This window comes from Scomber scombrus, chromosome 5 (genome assembly GCF_963691925.1).
Source record: "Scomber scombrus chromosome 5, fScoSco1.1, whole genome shotgun sequence".
In the NCBI taxonomy this organism is placed as follows: domain Eukaryota; kingdom Metazoa; phylum Chordata; class Actinopteri; order Scombriformes; family Scombridae; genus Scomber; species Scomber scombrus.
In genome coordinates this window covers 25117972-25143245 of record NC_084974.1, presented here as the reverse complement: position 1 = coordinate 25143245, position 25274 = coordinate 25117972, and the positions used below count along the sequence as shown (strand labels likewise).

The 25274-nt window shown below is 40.4% G+C and overlaps 2 protein-coding genes across 2 annotated transcripts; both read right to left on the bottom strand.

The window, feature by feature from the left end:
- Positions 1 to 4551: 4551 nt before the first annotated feature.
- On the bottom strand, positions 4552 to 9047 carry ypel2b (yippee-like 2b). Its single transcript, XM_062419509.1, has 4 exons — positions 8916 to 9047; positions 8180 to 8223; positions 7690 to 7798; positions 4552 to 4641 (listed from the first exon to the last, which is right to left on the bottom strand). Exons 1-4 carry the CDS (start codon positions 9030 to 9032, stop codon positions 4552 to 4554), a joined length of 360 nt encoding a protein of 119 aa, XP_062275493.1. The 5' UTR covers positions 9033 to 9047.
- A 7077-nt stretch (positions 9048 to 16124) lies between these two features.
- Positions 16125 to 24832, bottom strand: gdpd1 (glycerophosphodiester phosphodiesterase domain containing 1). The gene is made up of 11 exons (XM_062418985.1): positions 24700 to 24832; positions 24349 to 24498; positions 24085 to 24127; positions 23558 to 23693; positions 22794 to 22839; positions 22382 to 22503; positions 21764 to 21853; positions 21166 to 21299; positions 19488 to 19547; positions 19087 to 19138; positions 16125 to 18009 (listed from the first exon to the last, which is right to left on the bottom strand). The coding sequence occupies exons 2-11, from the start codon at positions 24482 to 24484 to the stop codon at positions 17875 to 17877; spliced, it is 954 nt and encodes a 317-aa protein (XP_062274969.1). The 5' UTR covers positions 24485 to 24498; positions 24700 to 24832; the 3' UTR covers positions 16125 to 17874.
- Positions 24833 to 25274: the final 442 nt, after the last annotated feature.

The following is a 25274-nucleotide window of genomic DNA, read 5'->3' as shown; positions in this document are numbered from 1 at the left end:
TGTTTCTGTGTGTGTGTGTGTGTGTGTGTGTGTGTGTGTGTGTGTGTGTGTGTGTGTGTGTGTGTGTGTGTGTGTGTGTGTGTGTGCGTTTGTGTATCTGGGCAGTGCAGACTGTATGTTGTCGTTCAGCATGTCTCTGCATGCAGACCTGACTGTGTGTTTAATTTGAGGGCTCCCAAGGTGGTAAGAAGGTTTTTCAATGTTAAATAATGGCATGATAAAAATGCTAATAAAATTAAAGTATATATACAGACTTACACTTGCAGGTTTCAGCTGATGCAAATACCATAAATGTGGGGAATATTATTGTTAAACCCAACATGACCCAAATGTGATCTTTCCCAGCCATCACAACATACGTGAACATCTGTAAAATCTAGGTCACACAGGGTTACATATCACATGTTTCTGTTTCTGGGGACGGGGTGGTCACATTGGTTGCTTTGTCCTGCTTTGCCTATCTTACACATCACATTTAATCATTACACATGTATAGTAATCCAGACACTCAGCCCCCCGCCCTAGTTTTGAATCGAGACAGAGAGAATCAGACGTAAACATAGACATCAACACAGAGGCGGTCAGGTCAATCAAAGAGAAAGCGGAGGGGTGGGCTTGAATGGAAGACCCAGACAGTGCACGACACCAACTCCTCCACTGCTCTGCTTTTGGAAAGAGAGAGAGAGAGAGGGAGAGAGAGACAGGGTTGCTAGGAGACCTGGCCCAATGCAAACATGGCACCATCTGCTGCAGTGAGATTTGGAGTGGGTTAGCCAAGTCGGACAGAGAGAGACCATCCCAGGAGGATCAGTGAAAACAACATAACGGGGGAAGAGAGGATGGCATAGGGCAGAGGGAGGAGAGGAAGGGTGATAGTGACAGATGAGGGGGAGGAAAGAAAAGCAGAATGAAGGAGAGAAGGCGATGAGGGAGAAAAGGAAAGTAAGCATGACGAGAAGCCTGATTAATGTATGACTAACAGGAGTGACTCTTAACCCACCCACTCATAACCCTCCTACACACACATATACACGTATTCAAATCTACTGTAGTCTCACAGAAAAAAACATTATGAGCGTCATCCTCACATTATTTTCTGTATTGAGTTAGGATAAAGATATGACAAACACTAGTGGAGGTGAAACTAAGCTACTGCTGCTACAGTTTTTTCCCTATTACTCCTACAGTAACAGATGATGCACTTGTTACCATGGGGACAATAAAATGTCATCATTGCATATCACAGTTAAGTTGCAGCACGGCCAATTCACACAAACAGCTACATCAAAATTATTGAGTCATTTCTGTCACCATTGCTGTTATTATCTGTGTATTTTAATTTAAAAAAGTGAAATATAACATCATGTAAGGTTCAGGCGAGTTCTCTGTGTCACAGACAAGGCCCGCCTTGATCGATTAAAGGGACTCTCCACAGCTTTTACACATTTTTTACAACAGAAAGTCTATGAAAACAGTTATATAATATCCTCAGTGGCTCTAAGGGGAGCTTTTTAAAACAAAGCTATGCAACTTGTGAAAGAAGAAATAACATATTCCTCTTGCAGGTGAAAAGTTGAATTCATAAGCAATAAAATACACCCTTGCTCAATTCAATACACCCAAGTGTTTTGATGCTACAGCCTTAATTGGTCTGATATGACCAGTCATCATTGTTGATCATTATTGAGCAAAGAACTTAATGAAATGCTGCTGTATATCGTTGGGGCACTCCTTTAAAATGCATGACACCCAATACCACAACTGGGTCAGAAGAAACAAACAGTACATTCCATACAGATATCAAGGTGCATTTTATTAGATGAAGATCCAATGATATATAGTCAACATCAGCATCCTCCTTTACAAAAGACATTAAAATTGAAACATTTTCAGTAAAAAAGTAGTATTGTACAGCCAATGTGGGGTACTAGAGAGAAAGCATGACATGACCTCAATCATATTCATTCATCATCATATGGATCATAGATAAAACACAATACATTAACACTATTTACAATCTGTAACACAGAGGTTGACATGAATGGTAATCCTCGTGGTGAATACAGTAAATAGAATATATTCATATATTAAGATCTTTTGTTTACAAAATCATAATGCATTATATATATCACAGAGAAAGGCTATCCACAACCTTGGCTTTCAGCTATGCACACCCCCTTGTTTTTGCAACACATTGCCCAGACAAAATGAGATCTTTTGTTTGGTCAATTTATTGTTGATGGGTGGGTTCTTTGGTTGTGCTGGGTTTTATGTCACAGCCTGCGACTGAGCAGTCAGTTGCTGAGTGTTACTGAAGAGTTAATGTGTTTAGATTTGGTTGTAACTAGAGAGATTTGAGCAGGGCAACTTCCAGGGCAATGTTCGCAACAGCAACAGGAAACAATGCATGACACACAGGGCAACTATTTTTACTTTCCTAAACCAGGATCACGTTTACATCTGTAATGCTTCTGTGTCCCTGCAGAAAGATTGCGGATGTGGTTACTAATTGTTGTATTAACAGCACAAGGTTTCATTGCATTTCTTGTCACAAACACATGATGACGACTGACACAAAACTGACCAGTTTTAGCTTGTGCATGCATGAACAATGCATTTCCACAGGATGGAGGGAGTAATGGATTCTCTCATTTGAAAAATAATACATTTCCATCAGAGAACAACACACTCAGCACATTTAGTAGGATCCTGGCCTTAGCAAAGCAGAGTTACTATCCATCATAGTACCTGAGCGATGTTACCCATTAACGTTACCTCAAATATTACCCAGGAGTCATATCTCAAAGACCTATGATGCACAGGGAATATCTACTAAGCTATCTGAGGTGGGGAAAAAACAAGAATCAAAATCTAAAACTGGGCAAAAAAAGTAAATCATATGTTGGAGCATTAAGGACCAAAGAATATAAAGTCTTTACAGTACATTGCGCCATAATGTTGCCCAGTAGGTTTGTCATAGTGTTTTTTTCTGGTCAGTTAGTGGAGAACTAGTGTGACAGCAGTTAAACAGCAGTCATCCCAGACTGAAAGAGAGCCTAAGAGTGATGAGTATTACCTTTTATACATATGCATCTACAGCATACACCTCTGTGGTCATGTGAATAACATGTAACTATCATAAAAAGTTATCTTTTTAAGTTGCATTTTCCCTCGGCCCATGAAACCAGTCATGCATTGTGGCCATTTGTTTTACAGTTTCTTCAAACCAAAGTTTTTGGAGGTCATTTGTTTGCAGCTGGGGTTGTGGTTTCTAATCACTTGATGAGTCCACCCCAAAGCCTGCAGTCTTCTCACCTTTGCTTTGACCTACAACAGCAGAAAGATGCTCACAGTGCTCGCAAAACCTTTGGGAATCCCAGCCAAAGTTGTCCACCTGAGACACGCTTATGTTGTGTAATTCTATCTGTCCAAGTAACAAAGGTAGACCCAGACATACACGAAGCAGATCAGATCACTTTACATGACTCGTGTATTGAAGGGTGAATAAAACCCAGGCGACCTGCCTTGCTGCTGCGAGGGCAAATTCCTGCGAGGTTTTAGGACAAGTCGGTTGCTGTCTGTCTGTATCTCTTTCACTCTCGGCCCACCCTGCCCCGTCCTGAGATGCATCCCTGGCAAGGCATGGAGTGGATCCCAGCCAGAAGCCATCAAACCCACTGCATAATTGGATCAGGATCTTTCCTCCCGCTGCCCCTCCCTACATGTTCAGTGAGCGGCCTGGTGGGCGGCAATCCCTGCACCCACCCCACCCTCCACAACCCAACGCCCATGTGCTCAGGCCTCTGCGCCAAGCCTCAGTGCCAGGCCTCATCACTGGCCCAGCTGGCATGGCCCCAATCAGCTGGATTTGCTATAATCATCTTAGGTCATCTCATTCATGTCGGGAACAGGGCAAATGCCCATCAGCTCTTCAAGCTATGCCAATGAACCCCAGCAGGGCTCATCCGGTCCTTCTGGATACATTTCCACTGAGTGACCCGCTGATAACTGGTTTTAACATTACTGTTAAACAAGTCAAAATACCTCATACACAAGTTCCTGCAGGTTCAGAGGGAGTGTTGCCACCTTATTAAGAGTTAGCGAATCACATTTCAGTAACAAAAAGAGACCTCTTGTCTCGTCTACCATTGCTGGCCAGTCACCTAGTCCTGCTAGCTGCGTACAAGCCTGCCTAGTCTGTCTCTCTCTGTCAAGCTGGGATGTCTGGGACCTTGATGTGTGTGTGTGTGTGTGTGTGTGTGTGTGTGTGTGTGTGTGTGTGTGTGTGTGTGTGTGTGTGTGTGTGTGTGTGTGTGTGTGTGTGTGTGTGTGTGTGTGTATATGTGTATGTGTCTACATCAAGAGTTGTGGTAGGGAGGGATGGGCAGAGAGTTACAGAGGTTAATGGTAAATCAGCCAAACCAAAGTCACACACTCACCCACCTCACACAACCCCCCAACCTCCCTCCCTCCCATCCATTTGTCCGTCCATCCATTCACCCAGCCCCCTCCCCTCCCCTCCACTGTGGTCGTGTCCCGGCTCCTTGTCCCTCAGTCCCAGCCGTTGTCCTTGATCATGTGGGCCAGCTCGATGATGAACTTGCCCTCTTTATACTTCTGACTGCTCTCAAAGGCATGTTCCTGGAGGGTGTGACAGAGGACAGAAGAGAGAGAGAGACACCGTTTCATTCAGATGACAGATTGATAGAGAATAATGACATGTTTATATCACTGACCGAGAGCAGGATAGTGTAGGAAAAAGACACAAGAAGCACAAAAAACCCTGCTTAAGACAGTCTTTCCAGCTGCATATAAAAATCCTTGACTCAGTCCTGGCATGTCTCTGCTTTTGGCTCTATGGAAGCTGCTTATATAACCGTCAGTCACTAAACACTGCAGAGGAGTCTGCAGAACCAAAACTCTAACCGGGCTGAATGTCCATACCTCATGTTTGCAAAAATGTCTCTCTGACCACTAATATTCAAGCAAATCCAACAAGGTGACAGGTTTCATTCTCAAAACAGTCAGCATAGAAGTGGTCTGCTCTAATATTGCAGGCTGTAACATGCATTGATAATATATCTAGCATCTAATCCAAAATTCCTCTAGGAATGGAATTCATAAAAAATGCCAGAGACAAAGTCTGAGCTTCACAGAAGCTTATTAGCTTGACTAAGTGTTGATCTTGTAAGCAAAATACATCAATAAGTGCAGCAAATGACATCACAATTGTGAATGTTCTTCACATACCTAAATATTGAATGTATGACTACAAGAGTCAGTGGCCTGTGGTGACTGAGATAATGTTACTAGTAAGTTGAAAGCTCCTTTAGACATATACCTCCTTGCATGAGTCACTCTTATGTAAAAAGTCAATTGTGCTAGGTCAGACCTCGTAACACTTCTGCTGTCATATTAATGTAAAGGCTACAGAGGCTCACAGAGATACATATTAAACACACATTGAGTTCCACTTTATTAACAGCACCATACAAGTAATGAGAGTTAAAAGACCAAAATTCATGATACAGAAGATGAAGTTGAAGTCAAACTCTAACTTTTACACACAGTAATTTCTTTTTTTTTTTAAGAAAAAAAAAGATGTTTGGGTCTCAACAGCTGATTTCTCTTCCTCTAATATATGTAATTGGTTCTATTGTATCAACAGTAAGATTTAAAAGCAGAGGGGTGCTAAGGAGCATCTGTTTTGAGTGTCTTAGCCATGCTGGTCACATGATAACACTCAGCTGGTGGTTGCTGTGCTGTTTGCTAATCCAACCTCATCTCTATTCAGTTCTACCTCCCATATCCCCAAATGTGTGTGTTTTTCTGACCACAGTACCGTAACTGACAAAGATGGTAAACCAACATCCAAATTTGAAAAGCTCTTTTTGGAAACCCACCGGTGAAATAACTGATGATATTCCTGTTTTAAGTGATGTATTTATAACACCACTTTAACTAAACATTTCATATATTAAGGCCATCATTGCAACACAGCTCCTATTTTTTAAAACTGTTTGAAGGGCATTTTTTTAACCGCAGTTGCTCATCAATGACGCTTTCTGCTTACAGTCTATTAACAGCCACATGTGAAAAAGCTGCTCACTCACTGTTAGCCTCTCATAAAAACACAGAGAGTCACAGAGTGGGCCCACACAAATGTTCTTTCACTGTGGAGCGTCTGTACCTTGTTTTGTCTTTGGCTATTTCGGTTGGGAGCTGCAGAGGCACATTATCAGATTTCTCGGTTTAGAAGTGCAGTAGGTCAAGCCTCTCCCTAGAACTTTTGACGACTGCAGAAAATCAACACAACTGCAACTGACATTAATGGCAGCCCTCCATTGAGTCCTATCTGGTATCTGTGCGCTCGTGCACGCATGTGTTTTCTCTGCCTTGTGGGGTCCGGACAGGAATAGAAACTACCCAGAAAAGTAGCTACTTGTGAAGCTGGTTCACCAGGTGTTTACTAGGCGTCATAAGAAAAACTGTTATTTTTATCCCGGATGGTCGAAGAGCCACGTTTAAGGTTAGACACGTAGCTGTGAATGTTAGAGGTTAGGCAAGAGGGATGGTCAATGGAGCCCTCTCAGAAGAAAAACAACATGGATATTGTGTGTGTCTGTGTGTGTATATGTTAACCTCTAAAGGATACAGTCACACGCCCTATAGTGTAAACTCTCACCTCCATGCTGACAGGGTTCACCGCTGACAGCTGCACATGTTGAGCTCTGCTGATATATGAAGACAGCTAGCATGTGTGCATCCTATTAAGTTCACCCTGCCATGGGACCTAAAATACTACCTGTACTAAATACATACTGCACGTGTATTTTGACATGCTATAACACTGCTTTGTAATAAGACTTTGAATGTATAGCTCTAATTTTAGCCACAGTTACACAGTGAGGCTTTTAATGCAACAGCAATGCAAGTTTTTACGAGATTTATCAACAATTATTAAATGGGACATATCATGTTTTTAGTGATTTTCTGTTATTTTTACACTGTTATAATGTCAGATGTCAATGTAATCATGGTTAAATGTCCAGAACTTGTAAAATGCTCAAGTCAATAGACAGGGCTTCATTTGCAATGTTACCTGTACTTCCTCCTTGTGCTGATTACAGATCATTCACACATGCCCACAAATGGCCATCTGTTGGTAACCTTTGTTGCTAAGGTTGTTCCATTGGCCATTAGAGCCCTAGAATATAAATATAGACCCGGAAATGTGCATGATATGTCCCCTTTAACACTCAGCAATGACAGTTGGGATGAAAATCAGCCATATGAATCTAGTATAATAACACTACTGCTATGACATCTACTATAAAGTATATTACAATAAAACCTAAGGAATATACTGCATGTATAAATACAGTATCAGATGTCTAAATCAGAAGTCTTTCACTTCCACAAGAGATCAAATAACCATCACAAGTCACACAAGATAAATAAAGACTTCTCCTTCTGGCCTTCATCTTTTCTGAGACTTCAATCTAATAACTCATTCAGGCTACAGCTGCACTTACCCTGAGAAAGGAGGTGGTCCAAATATAATTTGGGTACAAATAAAATTAGGGCATGCTTTCATAACAAACCCCCCCCCCCCCGTTGATCATCCCCTAACCATGGATTTGGTTTGTGTAGTGTTTGCTGTGCAGCAAATCACCCGAGGACACTTACATATTTCCAGCCTAGGGTCGTCTTGCAGTTCTCACAGTAGATGTCTGCTACAGCATGCAGGCCCGTGAGCAGAACTCTCTCCTCTGCAGGGCCACACCCGACGTTCACCCTGACAGAGGGAAAATCAGTTGGGGAGGGGGGCAGTGAGGGAGAAAGAAAGAAACGAGAGGGAAAAGTCTTAAAAAAGTGGTCTGTCCAAATGGCTCAAGTTAAACTCGCTCAGTTGCATGTACTGTATAATGTACTCTGAATGAGTCACTGCCTCAAACCCACTCACACAGCGCATACTGATAAGGCACCAGGCCGCGGAGCATAGATTCAAACAGCCTCATTTTCACACTCAATTCAGCTGATAATGACAGCGCTCCGAGGCACACAACACTGGCGCTTCACAAACAATATGACTGCCATTTTGTGCGTCATGTAACGTCAGCTGCAAAGCCATTTGCAAACAGGTAGGTGTGAAAAACAACAAGAGAGGGACACTCACACTGAGTTGAACAGGTAGGCTCTGCCCTGGCTGCCCTGGAACGACTGCAGGGACAAGATGAAAGAGAGATGAAAATGTTGAAACAAGAAGCTACCCTATCATTTCTGCTTGGGTATTATTTGTGGACAAAATCTATATGTCTGTCTACTTTAAATTGGTGTGTAGTTTCCCAAGTTACTGCCAATACACTCCTTATAACACAACGGCGTGGCCTAAGTAGCTTTACCACTAGCAATGTAGTTATTTTCCGGCAGGCCTAGCAGGGCAACACAAGCTGCTACAGAAAGAACACATTAAAACCGATTTATGTAACCCAGCTGTTGTTACGACCGGCAGAAGGTCTTTGTGTACAGGTGAGCTGTGTTTTCATAATCGCACACGGAAAAAGTGATAGTGCATTCATAATCCAATTCACAAACCAGCTTATAACATAATCCATCCACATGAAATCGTGTGTTTGCGGCTGACGCAGACATACAGGTGTTTATTTTTATGATGCCTCATCCTCTCTCCACCTCTGTTAATTTTCAGCGCTTGTCCTTTAATTGCCTTTAATGCTTGTAAATTATATTCTGGGAAATTAAATGCACTGTAAATTCAGCTTGTTTCTAAAGCAAAACAACTTTACTGTGATTAAACAGCACATGAAGTAAGCACTGTCCTAACAGTTTCCAGGGGCAACCAGTGTTAGATGAGGTCAAGTCACTACAGTCACTGGTGCCATTGTTGCTGTTACCTTGGAGATGAGCTCGTCATGATTGGCCAGGTGAGCTCGGCAGTGGATGCAGCTGTACGTTCGGTGGCAGCTAGGCAGGTACGCCTGGAAGGTCTTGGAGCGCGTCATTCTGACCATGGGCGGAGTTGGCGGGCGGTGCAAGAAGGGACTGCCAGCCCAGGTCGGCTCACAAGGGAAGCACCGCAACACACAGGTGAGGGCCGTGGTGGGCGGTGGGTCGGGAGGCGAACACCTGAACACAAGAGGGACAAAAGACAGGCTAATGATTACATAGTTTTTGAGGCTGATGTTGCAAAAGGAGCCACAGGTGTATTATTGCTGTTGGGTTTATGCACTCCTCTGCGGGCTCAGAAGATTCTCCCAACCTGCTTGTGCCTATGAAAAGCCCCAAAAGCTGTGATGTGATGCATTATTAATGAGGCTGAGTCATGAGGCTTCACTTTCCAAGTTTCAAGCTGAGAACACTTAAAGAAATCCTGCTTTACGAGATAACCACGGTACAGACATCCACCACACAGGAAACCAACACCAACATCTACCAAGTGGCCAAAAATGAGTCCAAGCTGGTCGATTTAGTAGTTTGGGCTTCAGTTACAGGTACAGACTGATGTGTCGCTGTTTCCATTAACTCAACCAACGCAGGCCTTTTCAACACAGGCAGCTCACATTCTGTGTTAAAGTCTACGAGGCTGCGGAGATAATCTGCTTAGCCTAGCACAACTGTGAGGCTCACGCTCTGCTCACTCCATGATATCCAAATAGACCGAGCCCTTAAAATACTTCTGCTCGGTGTGCCCTGGTGACTGAGAAGATTAGCAAGCTGGCCTGGGAACCCATCCCAAAGGCTCTGGGGCCAGAAGCATGTTTTGACTAACTGTACAGGAGAAGTTTAATGGTTCAGGACCGATGCTCTCTATTTGTGCAGTAATAATGTTTGTGTTGAGATTTCAGCAGTGCAGGTCTGCCACTAAACACATCCTTTCGATCATAAATTTAACGTAGGCCTATTCCCCACTGCTATACTTTTCATAAAGATGCAGAGAAGCCTCACAAAAACAAAGACTAAGCGACTTTTATCGTCTACCTGCCGACTCCACCTACCTTTCTTTCAGTATTTTATAGACAACATGACCTTTCTAACTAAATAAAATGGACAGTTTTATAGTTGACAGGACTATGGCTCTATAAGACGAGCTGTTTCATCACCTTCACAACATGCTGTCCCATTCTGTCTCCTCTTCTTCCTGTCAGTCTTTAGTGAACCATCTGGAAAAACTAATAAAATACTGAATGGGAGCAGGAGGCCTCTGTGAGTTCAGGACAAACAACAGAGAGATAGAGAGACAGAGAGAAAGAGAGAGAGAGACAGAGAGAGAGACAGAGAGACAGGCCTCTTTTCTTTGCTGCTCTGCAATATGATTGTTTTTACTGTCGGACAGAGGCTGATAAAGGCTCCAGTGCTAATGGGAAGGACCGGGTGGATATAAATAAATAAGGCAGTGAGAGACGTGCACTTGTTTTCTCTCCTCTGACTCGATGCCAGCGGCGTGGGATCGGGGCACAAAGACACACTCAGTACAGTTGTCAGAACTGACCCCTGTCACACACACACACACACACACACACACAGACTGATATTTAACCCAAAGCATGTTTTATCCTTTCAGTCATTTTAGAACTGAGGACGTGGAAGAAGTTGATTTAGAAACTAGTCCTGCCAGACACAATCATCCCTGATAGACGATCAATTCTCTTATTTATTCAGGAAACCAGTTCACACTTCATATTTTTACATTTGGCTGCTACAGATATGTCATTAATGTTGAAACTGTTGTTTGATTCATCAAAGAAAATTAATCACAAACTAGTTTGATGATATATTGACTATTAAAGTGAAATTTCAAGTAAAACAACCAACTGTTGTTGAAGATTAGCTGTTTTTCTCTGTTTTATATCATTGCAGACTGAAAATCTTTGGGTTTTGTTCAGACCAAACAAAACACTGGAGTCATCATCATCAGTGGAGGCTTCAGGGCATTTTGACAGCCATTTTTCTCTATTTTGTGACATTTTATCGATCAAACATGTAATCGACAATGACACTATTTATTAGTTGAGGCCTTATACCCAATCAAATTTGCAACAGCTGCAACAGAGCAACCTGATTACAGCTCAGTGATTAGTCTTGGGTACTGTAGGTAATCTAGGAACAGAGGCTACAAACTTAAGCTTCAAATTTAATTACATTAAATTCAATCCTCTTCTTCTAATACTGCATCTGCCATAAATCACTCAGAATAATAAAACTCGCTGAACAATTAAAATGTTAATGTAGTGTACGGGCAAAAAGACATCGATCACAGCCAGTGTGAGGCCAGACAGACAAGATGTTTACTCCAACTATGTGGGATGCTGGTACAGTTAAATGTATAGTGCATCATGATACTAATGTGCCCTCAGCAGACCAACATTAAACAGCAGGGATTATACTATTGAACATATTACACATCATCTCATGGGTCATATATAATCCATGTGGAGTTCTCTCTGTGTATTATCTGTAGTTGCTCTGAAATGATGAATCGCTTCAATAAAGCCCCAACGACAGTCAAACTTTGCCTGTCAGCAGCTTTAGATGAAAACTATATCTGTTACTGTTATAATAATGTAATAATCTCTAAAGTAAGAGCCTAAACAATAAGTAACAATAACCAATTACCATTTTGATTAGAGCCATAAGTAACAGTTATTTTCATAATTGGGGTGGCTGTGGCTCAGGAAGTAGAGCAGTCATCCACTATTTGGAAGATTGGCGGTTCGATTCCCGGCTCCTCCAATCCACATGTCGATGTGTCCTTGGGCAAGATACTTAACCCCAAATTGCCCAAAATGATTAGTTTCCCTCTGATGAGCAGCTTGGCATCAGTGTATGAATATGGGTGAATGAGACATGTAATGGTGCCATCAACTGTTTTGCATTTTTGCTTAAAATATGACTTGAATGTTTATTTGATGATCAAAATAGCTGAGGATTAATTTTCTTTCAATCGATTAATTGTAGATCTATTTTTGATACTAAAAATCATTAAAACATAATTTCTCACACAAAAATGCCAAAAATGCATTATTCCTGCACCTCAATTTACTACTTTTATTTTGAATTCTTCTTCTTTTATTTGGAATGTTGGTCCATGGTAAGTCATCAAATTGGACTTTGGGAACTTTTTTGGGAGTATTTTTGATCAAATGATTAATTAGAAAAATGATTAGCAGATTGATTGAGAATGAAAATAGTCATTAGCTACAGTGCCTGAGATGTTTGGCCATGATATCTCTGACACTGTATAATATAATATATACTGTATAATCAAAAATCAAAAACTTGTATTGGTTCATCTCATACACATTTTCTTACAGATGAATTACCATGTAGATAAAAACTTCACTGAGACAAGACAAGAAGGCTACAGAATGTACAGAAGTAGAAATATTTAATAAAAAGCATTTGCAGGATTTAGTACCACATTACAAGGATGAAAATGTACTTTATCTGTTCGAGACTGGAGAGATGCTGTTTGACATTTAAGAACAATTTCTAATTCATTTCCAAGAACAGGACAACACTCATTGGACATGCTTGAAAATAATTTTACAAGGAAATAATGTGTGGGCTGATGCAGAGTCAATCCATGCTGCCTGCTTTGCACTATTAAAACCTTTTTGACAGAATAACAAATTGCATAAATGATCAGATGACTACAGAAACTGATCGCAGAGCCCCAGACAGGCTCCAGCAGCAGAAAATGTTATCAAAACAGACACGTCACAAGTAAGACTGTCTGCAGAACTTCTAACAAATGCACAACGTTAGCCTGTGCCGTCAGTGTTTGTCCATATTTTTATCAGTTTATCTTTCTCTCCATCTGCCTGTTTGTGTATTTATTTGTTTCTGCTGTCACTCTATCTATTCATCAGTCCTGCTGCGGGTTGTTTGAGGTCACCGAGCCATCCATTCTGGTCATTTCTGGGTGTCATCACAAAAGGCTACGTGCCACGAGTCTCACCAGCCAAAAGGGCCCTTGTGTCCCAACAAAAAAACCTTTGTTATGTAACGTACTGATGCTGCCGCTGCTGCCGCCGCTGTTGCTGTTTCTGACAATGATCGAGGGCAGGAGAAAGACAGAGAGGAAGAAAAAGAGGGAGGGGAGAGATGTGAGACAGACAGGGACAGAGAGTAAGTTAAATAAGCAGAGAGAGAAAGAGGGATGAAGATGTTTGTGTCCCTCCGACGGTGGATGAGCTGTGTGTCCAATACTGCCCACAAGCACCGACATAATTTTCTGTACTTGATGTACTTTCATCCTCTTCTTCATTCAGTGTTTCACCAAGGCCAACAGCATACAGCAGCATGACATCACTGACTGGAGGAGAAAAACAAACTCCTCTGCCCCCCACCACCACCACCACCACCACCACCAACCCACCCTATATCAAATCTCACTGATGAGGCAACGATCCTACATCCCAGGTGTGTGTGTGTCTGGTTACTGTTGCCATGCTTTATCTGTACTTGCTTCTAATTTTCCTCTGTTGGTGTTTTTAATATCTTGTATGGAAAGAACACATGTATTTACATGCTTACTCCCCAGTATATTTCCTTAAAGAGTGCCCAAGAAATCCTTAAGGAAACACTATGCTCGTAACTCATGTATTCCTCATTCATATATTATCGTTTCTCAGAGTTGTGAACGTAGGCACAATACATAAACAACTTTTGTTAATGTATGCTAATCCTGTCTGTATAAGATCACCTTTCAAGGCCTGCAACTCTCTGACACCCATCTTCGATCCCTGTGTATCGACTTCTCACATGATCAATAACTGTCCGCATGCACTTTCTAATGAAAACAGATCACAAAAAGTGTAAAAGTTGGGATTTGATAACGGTGTCTGTTCCTAAACCCTCATGTGGACATCATTTTCTGGTGAATGCAGCATTTCCACCTGCCAGCCGAACTGTCACTGACTTGTAGAGAAAAGCTTGAGGGTTTACAGTATGTGTCAGTGTGTGTGTGTGTGTGTGTGTGTGTGTGTGTGTGTGTGTGTGTGTGTGTGTGTGTGTGTGTGTGTGTGTGTGTGTGTGTGTGTGTGTGTGTGGTTATTGGCGTGAATCGGGTCACAGGCAGTGGCGCACTTTATCTGGGGCAGAACTTCAGCCACCACACGGAGCACAGATGGCAGGGATGCCTCAACTCAGCAATACTAAACACACACGCACACGCACACGCACGCACACACACATACACACACACACACACACACACACACACACACACACACACACACACACACACACACACACACACCCATGACAGGCTTTAGCATCTGCAATGACTTTGACAGATCCATGAGAATCAGGTGACCAACGTCAGACTTAATGATCACATGAGCGTACTGATACATGATAACCCGCATTGATCCCCTATGACGTTCACCACAGCCGGGCGCGCGCACATGGATGATGGCGCATACGTGCAGGAGAGCCATCACAAACAACATGTGCCCTAATAATAATGATAATAACACATAGATATGGTAGCACCGCTGCAGAGGAGAGCTCATCATCCCTGACACGAAGAAAACATGAGTCCAAACATTAAAAATAGTTATGACAAACAACTTATACATACTGTCACGATGTAAAATAATAATAATAACGATAAAGTTGTCATATTATGAGAATATTACAGTGTACCTGTACCTGTAGTCTGTGTTAAAAGTTGTATCGATGACTAAGTATTGAACAGCCTGTAGAGGCTAACATCGACGCTGAAATAACATTCATAGAGCGATATGAAAACAGTGCGTAACAACAAATGCACCACATTAAATAAAAAAATAACGCAGAAGACATCATCTTACCTTTGAAGGGGAGAAAAAAACGGATCTCCACGTAGACTGGAAAATGTCGCACCTCCTCGTTTTCCTCGTGGCAGTGCCAATCCTAACCCCCCTTTCGCATTCCTTCCCAGGCAAATTTCCTCTTCTCTCTCCGGCCCTGGCAAGTCCTGCAGAGACGCAATGTTTTGACGCGCAACGATGCCCAGCAGAGTTTCAAAGAGGAGGAGAAAGAGAGTCTGGAGACAGCCAGCCGGAGCGAGAGGGTTCAACCCTACTTACTTCCGTGTCCGCAGAGAAACCGTGCTATAATTAGGAGAGAGTCCTATGGTTAGTCAGTCCGTTTTTGTCCAAATTGACTGTCTTCTCTGATTCATGGAGACGTTTAGCAGCGTGACTTTGCATGTCTATTACTTGTACTTTTGTAATACGTAGATACATTTATCGATGATCAAAAACCCCGTGTCGCGCATGCGCTAAATGATGGCTAAGGTTAAAAATGTACCACTTAATGCATTATTTTTTGTATTAATTAGCTGCTGAGTGAATTATAGAACCATCGGTATGGTGTTATTACCCTGTTAGTAACTGCACCATGTTCAGTTTTTACAGAAGTTTGTTTCATGTTGGACCACAGACATCTTGAAAATGAGCGAATGTACTTGTATGTATAACTTCTTCATTTAAAATAAACAGTTGCAACACTGGACTTTATCACCTAAATGCTAGAAAGTTGTTACGCTTACCAAAACAACTCTACCACTAAACATCATACGGGTGAACTTCGGAGGAGGTGAAGTATCTTGACAGCCGAGTTTACGATCTTTGGCAAACGTCCCAATGGACAGTGACTTGAGGAATGAAGGACAGGCGGATCAGCCAATCAGTGAACAGATACGGCATAGCAACACCACGCTTATTGGTTGAGAGCAGCAGCCTGCAACCAATTACTCTTTTACTGAATTATCTAGGAAGAAACTAACAGAGCTGAGAGTAGTTATCGAATAATATATTGCAAGAGAGGGACACAAAATACCTATCCGGTCTTCAATAAACAAACATACAAACATGTGGTGAATAAAGGGTGTGTGCGAATAACTTTTATGTCACAAAAGATGCTGAGCATCATCATTTTTTCTGATACAAGGAAAACTTCTTGAATGAGTCCGGTCCACAGCGCCACCTGCTGTCTGTCTGCTAACACTGGATGGAAAAGTGATATTTTTTAGGTAAATTCAACCGTGCAAAGTTGTCACATACAACCCTAGAAATCTTCTTTTTACACACCACGTAAGACAATATTTTTGTGTTTATTGTTATAGAAAAAATAGTTTTTCAAGAATCTCTCATTGAATCTAATACTCCATGTGGGATAAGGCAACCAAGCAGCCACGTCCCACAACTGGTTCTGTTAAAGTCCCAACAGCCAGACAAATAATCTCTTCAGCATGCAAAACAAACATACTCAGTACAGCACAGAAAATGTAATCAAAATATTGTACATACTATATTCATTACTGTAAGATCTGTAACATGTAGATCACAAGCATTTCTCTCAAAGAACAATTATTTTGAATTAACAAAGCATCAGGTATAAAATAAACACCAGTCCTGTGCATATTTCACTCACTTAACATCACAAAAAATAAAAAATGTCTGATGAAGAAAATCTAACCACAATATTGTTTTGATTGTAAAATATCAAACAACATACAGTGCATTCAACCAATCCTACATTCATTAGTGACCCTCGCTACGTGGTCACAGGTTTGGATTAAAGCCTGTGAGTGGTATAATAATCCTAATGATCTTTACACATTCAAACTGTGACACCCACAGCGAAGGATCACTAGACAACTGCTGTCTTTAATACATTTCAATTTCAAATCACTGCAATAAAGCAATCAACCAACATATATCAGTACCTCAGATATCTTGACAGTACACTTAAAAGTCCACACATTAAAATATAAAAGTTTTTGAATAGGAAGATTAACACCGTTTACGATCACATTAACACATGTGAAAAACTTAATACCAAAAACACAATGAAGCATTGTCGGTTGTACAAATTGCTCTCTCAGGTTAATAAATGGACAAGTGACGCCTCAGTCAGTTCATTTGATTCAGAATAATTTCTAGACTAAGCAGCTACACATAAACCTATAACACAGCTATGCAACATACAACCCATTGTTCTAAGAACAGCATAAAATAGCTGATTCTTTACAGTACAATGCACATTAAACTTGATTTGCTTGTGGCTGAATTCAAATACACACCAGTGGTCGCTGCCCACCTCAGTACTCACACTGCCCATGTTGATTTGAAACAAAAACTCTCTGAGGGGCTTGTGTCTGCACCATATATAATTTAACAACTGTCTCAATTTATGAAAAAAGGAAAAAAATCACAGCCAAGCATTATAACGCAGCCGCAAAATTAATATTACATTAATTAATTCATATTACAGCTTCAGTTAATTAATATTACAGCTGCATCTGCTGGTGTTTATCCTAGCATAATATGCAGTTATATTGCAAACTGTCAGTTACGTACTTGAAAGCATTCATTCATAGAAGTCAAGATTTGCAAACTGTCCTTTTTAGTCACCATTTTGTCCCATGTTACAGATACACTTTAGAAGGACCATGTGTTTAAATAACTGTAGAATACAAATATAAATCTCATACTGCTGTATGTGTATGTGTATGTCAGTGCCTGTGTGTGCAGCAAGAGGACAAAGAAAACAACTGAAAGGAGATAATACCATATAGCAGTTTGTGGGCTTTGTAAGTGTTTTAGCATTTAAAATACATGGATTTGTGCTATCAGTGCAACGACTGGTTCCTTAAATCACTGCAGAACTTGACGGTGATCCCTACTGACTGTAAAACACACTGTGCGAGTGGCCCCGCTGGAATGCATGCAGTACAAGTGGACGTGTGGGGGGACTTATTTGGCAGGTCAGTCAGGTTGAAAGATAATCACTGGTGTGGGTGTGTGTGTGTCTGTGTATGAGTTGGGGGGGTGGGGAGGGGGTGAGGTAGATTTTGGCAGGTCATTGGGGCTTAGAAATGCCATTCCGGTCCATGAAGTCTTTAAGCCTAGTGGGAAAATCTGTCATAACTCCTGTGGCTCCCAAGTCAAATGCCCTCTGGAAGTCCTCCTCGTCATTCAGCACCCAAATGTACACCTGAAACCAGATGCAAGACTCGTACGGTTAACACACAGCGGAGGGCGTCACACAAGGCTCAAGAATGCTTCTGTACTTCATTAGCAACCACTGTAACCTATTTCTGAGCATGAAGGAATCTTGGACATTACCCAGTAACCACACTTAACTACGCCATTACACTTCTACATCTAGGCCAAACACAGACAGGCTCACTGTTGTTATTGTATACTATGGAAAATTCTTCTGTCGTTCTTAGAAGCAAAGATGATAAAGGGGAAAGCGCCTAAGCTTCAACACATTACTGTATATTCACGCCATCACTCTTAACTGTAAACATTTAATATACTTATAATCTTATGTGTCAACTCTGGCAAAAAGTTGGCTATTTCTACAGAAACAAAATCATTTTTCCCATTTCTTATAGGAAAAGGGTTGTCGAGGCAGTTTTTGTCAGTCCTAGACTATGGTGATGTCATTTATAGTCCTTTTCAACCCTCAAACTTCTTGATTTTGTTTATTACTATGCCTTAAGATTTATTTTTCCGGAGATGCTTATGGTACACACCTTTATAGAAAAGATGGACTTTACAAAACCTGCTCTACTGACTGGCTTTAACTTAATGCAGAACCTCCTTAAATTAAAAGCACTTGTACCGACATTTTAAAATTTTGATTTCGAACATCCCAACATCTACTTGTACTTGCTTTGTATAATTGTAGTTTTTATAATATTTTTATTTAATTATTTCTATATTCATTTATTTATTTATTTTTTGCTATTGTTTCCTTTTTCTGTCTTTGAAATTTGTCTCAATGTCATTGTAAATGAGGTATAAATAAAGGTTTATTATTACTACTACTACTGTTATATTTAAAAAAGGAATTTAATAAATTAAGTTGTAAAACAGGGTTTGGAGGCAAAAAATTGCACATACATTTACTTGAAATAGAAGTGGCTAATGTCACTATTGTTTATTATAATACCTTCGCAATATACATTTATCATTTTATATGTATTCAAGATTCCTTATAGAAAACTTGTTTTCTCAGTTGTGAGTATGGCCACAGAGGGCACAGCATGGTAGTTTTACGTACCTGTATTCCCCGAGCAGTTAGATGTTCAAACAGAGCTTTCCTCATCAGCAAGCTATGAGGAAAAAAATAAACACTCATCAGCAGGGAGAAACTAAGTACAGCAAAAGTAGACAGAATATTCAGAATGACCAAGACTGTACAAGTTTAGTTGTAAAATGATAAAAGTGTTAATCATAGTCACACAGTATCATACGTGTGTATTATTTTGTAATGAGGCCTCTGAATATTTCACATTAAAATCAAATGTGTTAAGTGTTAAAGAGAAAGACGTAAAAAATACATTTTGACTGTTTAAAACTGTGAATTAAAGGCACCCACAGACAGACTCCACAGACGCCACTCTGAAGTTAAAATGAAGGGGATAGAGTTATTTCCAATATTCAGACAAATGAACGACTTACGAGTCTGCAAGCCAGGCGATGAATCGTTGACTCTTAGTTAAACTGCCAGGATCCTTTAGTCTGCAGAATCACATAGAAAAGGGTCAAAAAGTTTAATCTCATAGATCTATCTCCCACAGTGACACTTTGACACTTTGCATGAAGTGGAAGGAAGTCTTGTAGTATACAAAAATATGATAAATGCACTTTTAGTATTTTACAGGTTACTGGAGTTCCAAAAATAACTACAAAGTGACATGTTCACTGGTCAAATACTGTACAGCCCACAACAGTGGATGTCAACACATTTTCTGGAGCAGGCTGAAATTCTTTGAAGGAAATGAAATAAATCATTAACTTAAAGTTTATGTAAATGAAGTAGGCTGAGAGAAAATGTACATATCAAACACAGACACGTAGTCTCATAATAACTTGTTGAGCACATACGACACAACAATGAGGGTGAAATGCCTCTATGTGGCATTATGTAATCATGTAGTACAACATAAACACTGTAGTGGCCATAACATAAGTGAAATAATGGAAATCACTTAATCTTTAATGAATGTTCGGCATGCGTAATCTGCTCTTGACCTTGATCTTTATGATTCCCTGACACACACTCCAGTATAAGAGGTATGAGTGTGTCATGCAACGTCTTAATCAGTGAGTGAGATCATCTTTCAAACTGCACTGTGGCCGCAATAACCAAGACAGAAAGGTCACACTGCAAAGTACCATCAGTGACAGAGAGAGAGAGCAGTCAGTACAACTAACCCTTGAACGACGGGTCCTTTGTGCAAATTTTAAAACATAAATAAAAACTTTAAAATACATTTAACTAAAGAGAACAACATAATATGGTGTGTGAAACTTTCTTATCAGTTTTCAAACCATCTTCCTTCTTTATCATTCACAATTTTTTTTAAAGATACTTGCTTATTCAGATTAATTTTCTATTAGCAAATTCTCGAGTCCTTCGCCACTGTGTAGTTCGGTATGGACCTTCAGTGATCTGGAGCCTGTTTCTGTTCAGTGTATTTCTTTGGAGTCAGACATGATGATGAAAGCCACAAGATGTGTATAAAAGCTTTGGAAAGTTTCCAGCAAGTGGACCTTGCACTGGAATGTTTTGTCAAACTACGGCTTTCAAAGTCAATAACAGACCTGCAAACTCATGTCCGCACATTGTTCACTCAGACAAACACCAGATCACTATTTAAGTAAATTCTTTTACTATAAATGGTGATCAAATTGTAACATTTATTCAAAGACTTGTTAATGAATGGGTAGCAGCTGGAAAGTATTAATGCCAATTGAACCTTTCAAGTATGATTTTGTTCTAGTAGTTTGTGATAGTACGTGTGCACTAAACATCTTTTCTAAACAGTAGGTTAGTTCCTGTTCAGTCTCATAGTCTGAGTCAGAATTATGGTTCAATCCTCTGTCCTAGTCTCACTAAAACCTTGAACCTTAGTTGAGGGGGGAAAAAGTCCATAACTCTGTAAACCAATCCCTGATCTCTGAACTACTGCTATCATATGTTGCTTACTCACAGATTGGCACTGATTACTTCTGGTGGAGCTGTTACTGCTGTATCTCACTGACTTGTATCTGTGTCATGTTGTACAACACCCTGAGGAGCACATTAACACATTTATTTCTGTGTGTTTTTACACAGTCTACGGTGTATACCTACTTGGTAATAATAGAGGGCATTGGGATCTCCAGGAACTGCTCCTTGAGGGGAACAAAGGGGAGAAGGCCGGTGTAGAAGAGGCCTAGGAGCTGCAATACTCTGGGCAAGCTGAACAACACTGGAATACGGGGGTTCTACAAAACACACACATACACACACAAGCAGGATTTGGTGTCAGCTCCCTTTCTAATTCAAGCTTTCTAATGAAGTGTTATGTGAAAATGAGTCTGTACTTTCAAAAAGGACTCTTGGGATGATGTATCTGTCAAGAAATTGAGTTGAGTCTAACAAACAAGTGAATACAATTTTTATATTTATATGTTATATTTAAATGTTTCCATATACAAAGTTTTATATACAGTGAGCATCCTAAACTATATTACATATTGGTAATAACACATGTACTCTTCTTCCTGCCTACAGGAGCTTATTCACCCCAGTATTACATGAAAATGATATTAGGTGGTAGGCTGTTGTTTTTTGTCAGTAGAGATTCATTTTCTGACATGGACATAATACAGTCTGTAAGTGAACAAGGACAAAAGACCTTGCATGATATCTATGCAAATGTAAGACCATGCATCTCATGTCAGCGTACCTCTTTGTAACACCTCTTCACAATCTGGTTGCTGGCGTTGCCCCAGACAGTCAGGTGCTCTCTGTCGTATTTGGTGACCAGCTCGGAGACCTGCAGGAGTGATGAGTCATCATCAAAGAAAAAACATAAACACAACACGGCAATTATGTGAGCAAAATCAAACAAAACTCTTCCATGTCTATTATATTACACTCAAATGCTGCCATCTTTCAGTTTTTGGCTACTGAGGAGCATAAAGCCTATGAACAGCTTTTTGAGAGACTTGCCTCGGTACTTTGATGTACTTTTTTTGTCTAAAAGACAGACACCGGGGCAGTGCTGGTTGAACAGATGGGAGCCTTATGGTCTCCATGTTTATAAGGATGAATAAATAAACCTTGAACTATGCCAATGATGGCTTCTCAATGTCTGTTCATCTACAACTTTTGGTACACAATGAAAAAATCCAAAGTTGTTATCCTGTGTGTATGCAACATGTAACATTGGCAAACAAATGTTAAAAGAACATAAAAAGAGAGTTGCTTTGCAAGAGTTAAAGCAGCAAACACACACACACACACACACACACACACACACACACACACACACACACACACACACACACACATACATACAAACCTTCTTGATGAGCGTGCTGTTGTTGACCTTGATGTCAATGTTGACAGGGGTATTAGGAAATGCATCAAAGATGTCCCTGAGGAGAGGGATGCGTTTGTCATTTCCCCCCTCGCAGAAACACTCTGTACACACAAGGACGAGTTGAAAACAGTCAGCTACCGATTATATTGAATATGACAGGTGGGGGTGTATTAGCAAGTGATTTCAGGCTCCCTCGCAAATTAAAAATAAATTGTCTGACAAAAATCAACTGCCGTCTAAATACATTCACAACATAGATCCTTGTCATTTGATCCTATTCACAAACATCACATTAAATACAAAAACTACTGACTACTGATGTTGCTGAGCATATGCATAGGTGTTGTTAGCTTTGAACTGATTACACTACTCATGAATATGAGATGCTCACCCCTCTGAAAAGTTACACCCAGCTTGCAAAGGTATGGAGGGAGCTCCTGCAAAAAGCACACAATAGCCAGTGGTTAAAAAAAATACAGTGTATAGTCAGAGTCTGTAAGGTCAAATACAGAGGTAGTGTGACTAAAGGGTTCAGTTTAATGACGGCCAATATAAAGACAGGAATCCAGCAAGGACACGTCAGAGCAAGATTAATGTGAAGAACTATGTGCGGCTCTATGCTACAAGGCCAAAGCAACACTAAGAGGGGAACAGTAGTTCCACAAATTTCATTTTAGATAAAATGATATGATCTCTGGCCTTCAAACACACACAAATGACTTAATGATGAGTGGCTTCTGAAGGAAAACATAGATCTGAGCTGGGAAACATATTTGATCATTCTACAGAACAGCAACAAAAAAGAGAACAACAATTAGTCCACTGACTCGGTGAAAATTTGTGCTGGATCTGTTTTACTAAATCAGGCAAAAGTACACTATGTGACATGATCAGTTGACTGGGTAAGGTTCTCACCTGATCAAGGCACATGATCCATCAATACTCTTACCTCATAAATATATTCTCAACATAAAAAAGAAGTTGAAAGATTAATTCTCAAAAATATTCTTGGTTTCTAGCATTTCACTTGTTGGTTTTAACTAAAGTTACACTATGAGTGAACATAGAAGTATTGTGTAGTTAAGTTAAGTAGTTGTTTCTCTGTTAAATGTTGAAATGGAATGATTAAATAGATATTGCAGAGCAGCAACTTACAGCATAGGCCACGTCAGAGATGTAGGCGTTGATGCCAGTGGACCTTTTCAGGTTGGCATCATGTGAAACCACAACCTGTTCATCTTTCGTCAGGTGGCAGTCCAACTCCAGCATGTCTGTGCCAAGATCCACAGCACTGCATAAACCAACACACAGCACACATATATAAAACTATACCTGGAGAAAGTCACTACCTTTCAGCTGTAGGCTCACCATTGAAGTCAAGAAATAATCACAAACAGTGATATTTGGACAAACAGTATGAAATGTATATCACATACATTCAATAAAATCATACAGCAGTTCACTTTTCATGGATATACATACATACATTAACAGCAAGGCTGTGTAAACTGATACAGACAGACAAACATAACCAGCAGTGGTGACAAAGTGAAAACCACGAAGCTCAGATGACACGCGCACACTCTCCACAATCACAAGCATAAGCACCGGTTATGTTTCATACACGCATGCATAAACCAAATTAACAGCTGTGTCAGTATGACTGAGCTTTTTCTACTTACTGCTTGAAAGCTGCCATAGTGTTTTCCAGGTTTTCAGCTGCTCCTACAATGCAAAAAAACCCAAATATTTCAATATTGTACAGATAGTGCATTGGTGTGAAAAGACTTATTATTAACTCCAAAGAGGGATCACAAGAAATCAAATTTTCTCTTGTTCTCCACCATTGAAGGAATGTCCACCTATAAATATTTAGACATCTATGTGGACAGAGCTTTATCTTTTAGCGAAGGATGAGATCAGGATGAGTATCACTGCTTTCTCACCTCCACGATGAGAAATGTGCCTGCTGAAGAAAGGCTCTTTCCTTCTCCGGTGCAGAAGAGTGGGGCATTTCAGCAGCAGGGCAGAGGCGAGCACATAGCCTGTCACTGAGGACAGGACATACACAGCGGCGCACATCTTCAGTCAGTGTGCTGGAAAACAACCACAACCCACTCAAAGTTAATATCTGCAATGAAGCAGGACGGACAACATTTCTCCCTGCACAGATGCAATGCAACAACCTATAGTAAAATTAGGCTAATGTTAGCTGAGCCGGGAGTAGACCATATGAGATTTAATCTTACTTTGTCGACAAATTGTTTTGGTTTTCTTTGTTTTTCAGCTTGACTAACCTCGATAGTCCCGGCGTGTGTTAGTTAATGTCCAGAATTCTGTACAGCTCGTTACGGTTACGTGTGAAGTTAAGGTGATGAAGTGGTTTCTTCTCTCCAGTCGAGTCCAGCTTCGAGCTGAACAGCTGTCAAAACAAACACTGACCGGCCGCCGTCAGCTGACTGCGCATGCGCCTCTGCTCCATGACGTCAAGCTAAAAACTACACTCACTTCCGTTTAAAGATATTTAGTTAAATTCATTCAATTTCATTTATTTTTTTAAAGCCATATTTGCATGGTCCCAAGATATTTACATTGCCATGAAGGAACAGATGCATACAGAAAAGACAAATTATATATGAAAATGAAATAACAATAAATAAAATAAAGTTAAAAGTGAATTAAATTAAAAGGGTTAGGGCTTTAAATCATAACCTTCTATATTGTTAAATAGTTCCACTGCAGTTGTATTTACTTTCAGGGCTTTAAGAGAGAAACTCATCATGAAACACACTAAACCTCGGTTTCACCTTCATATATTTGGACTTGTGAATAAAAAATTTCGCAAGTATTAGGGTGTTGTTGACCAGAAAGT

Coding starts and splice junctions, on each gene's coding strand:
- ypel2b (XM_062419509.1), bottom strand. CDS start 9,032: ATGGTCAGAATGACGCGCTCCAAGACCTTCCAGGCGTACCTGCCTAGC. Junction 8,224..8,915: donor ATGACGAGCTCATCTCCAAG/GTAACAGCAACA, acceptor TTGTCCCTGCAG/TCGTTCCAGGGCAGCCAGGG. Junction 4,642..7,689: donor CGACCCTAGGCTGGAAATAT/GTAAGTGTCCTC, acceptor CACACCCTCCAG/GAACATGCCTTTGAGAGCAG.
- gdpd1 (XM_062418985.1), bottom strand. CDS start 24,484: ATGTGCGCCGCTGTGTATGTCCTGTCCTCAGTGACAGGCTATGTGCTC. Junction 22,840..23,557: donor TCTCTGACGTGGCCTATGCT/GTAAGTTGCTGC, acceptor TGCTTTTTGCAG/GAGCTCCCTCCATACCTTTG. Junction 18,010..19,086: donor TAACTGCTCGGGGAATACAG/GTACGTAAAACT, acceptor ATCTGGTTTCAG/GTGTACATTTGGGTGCTGAA.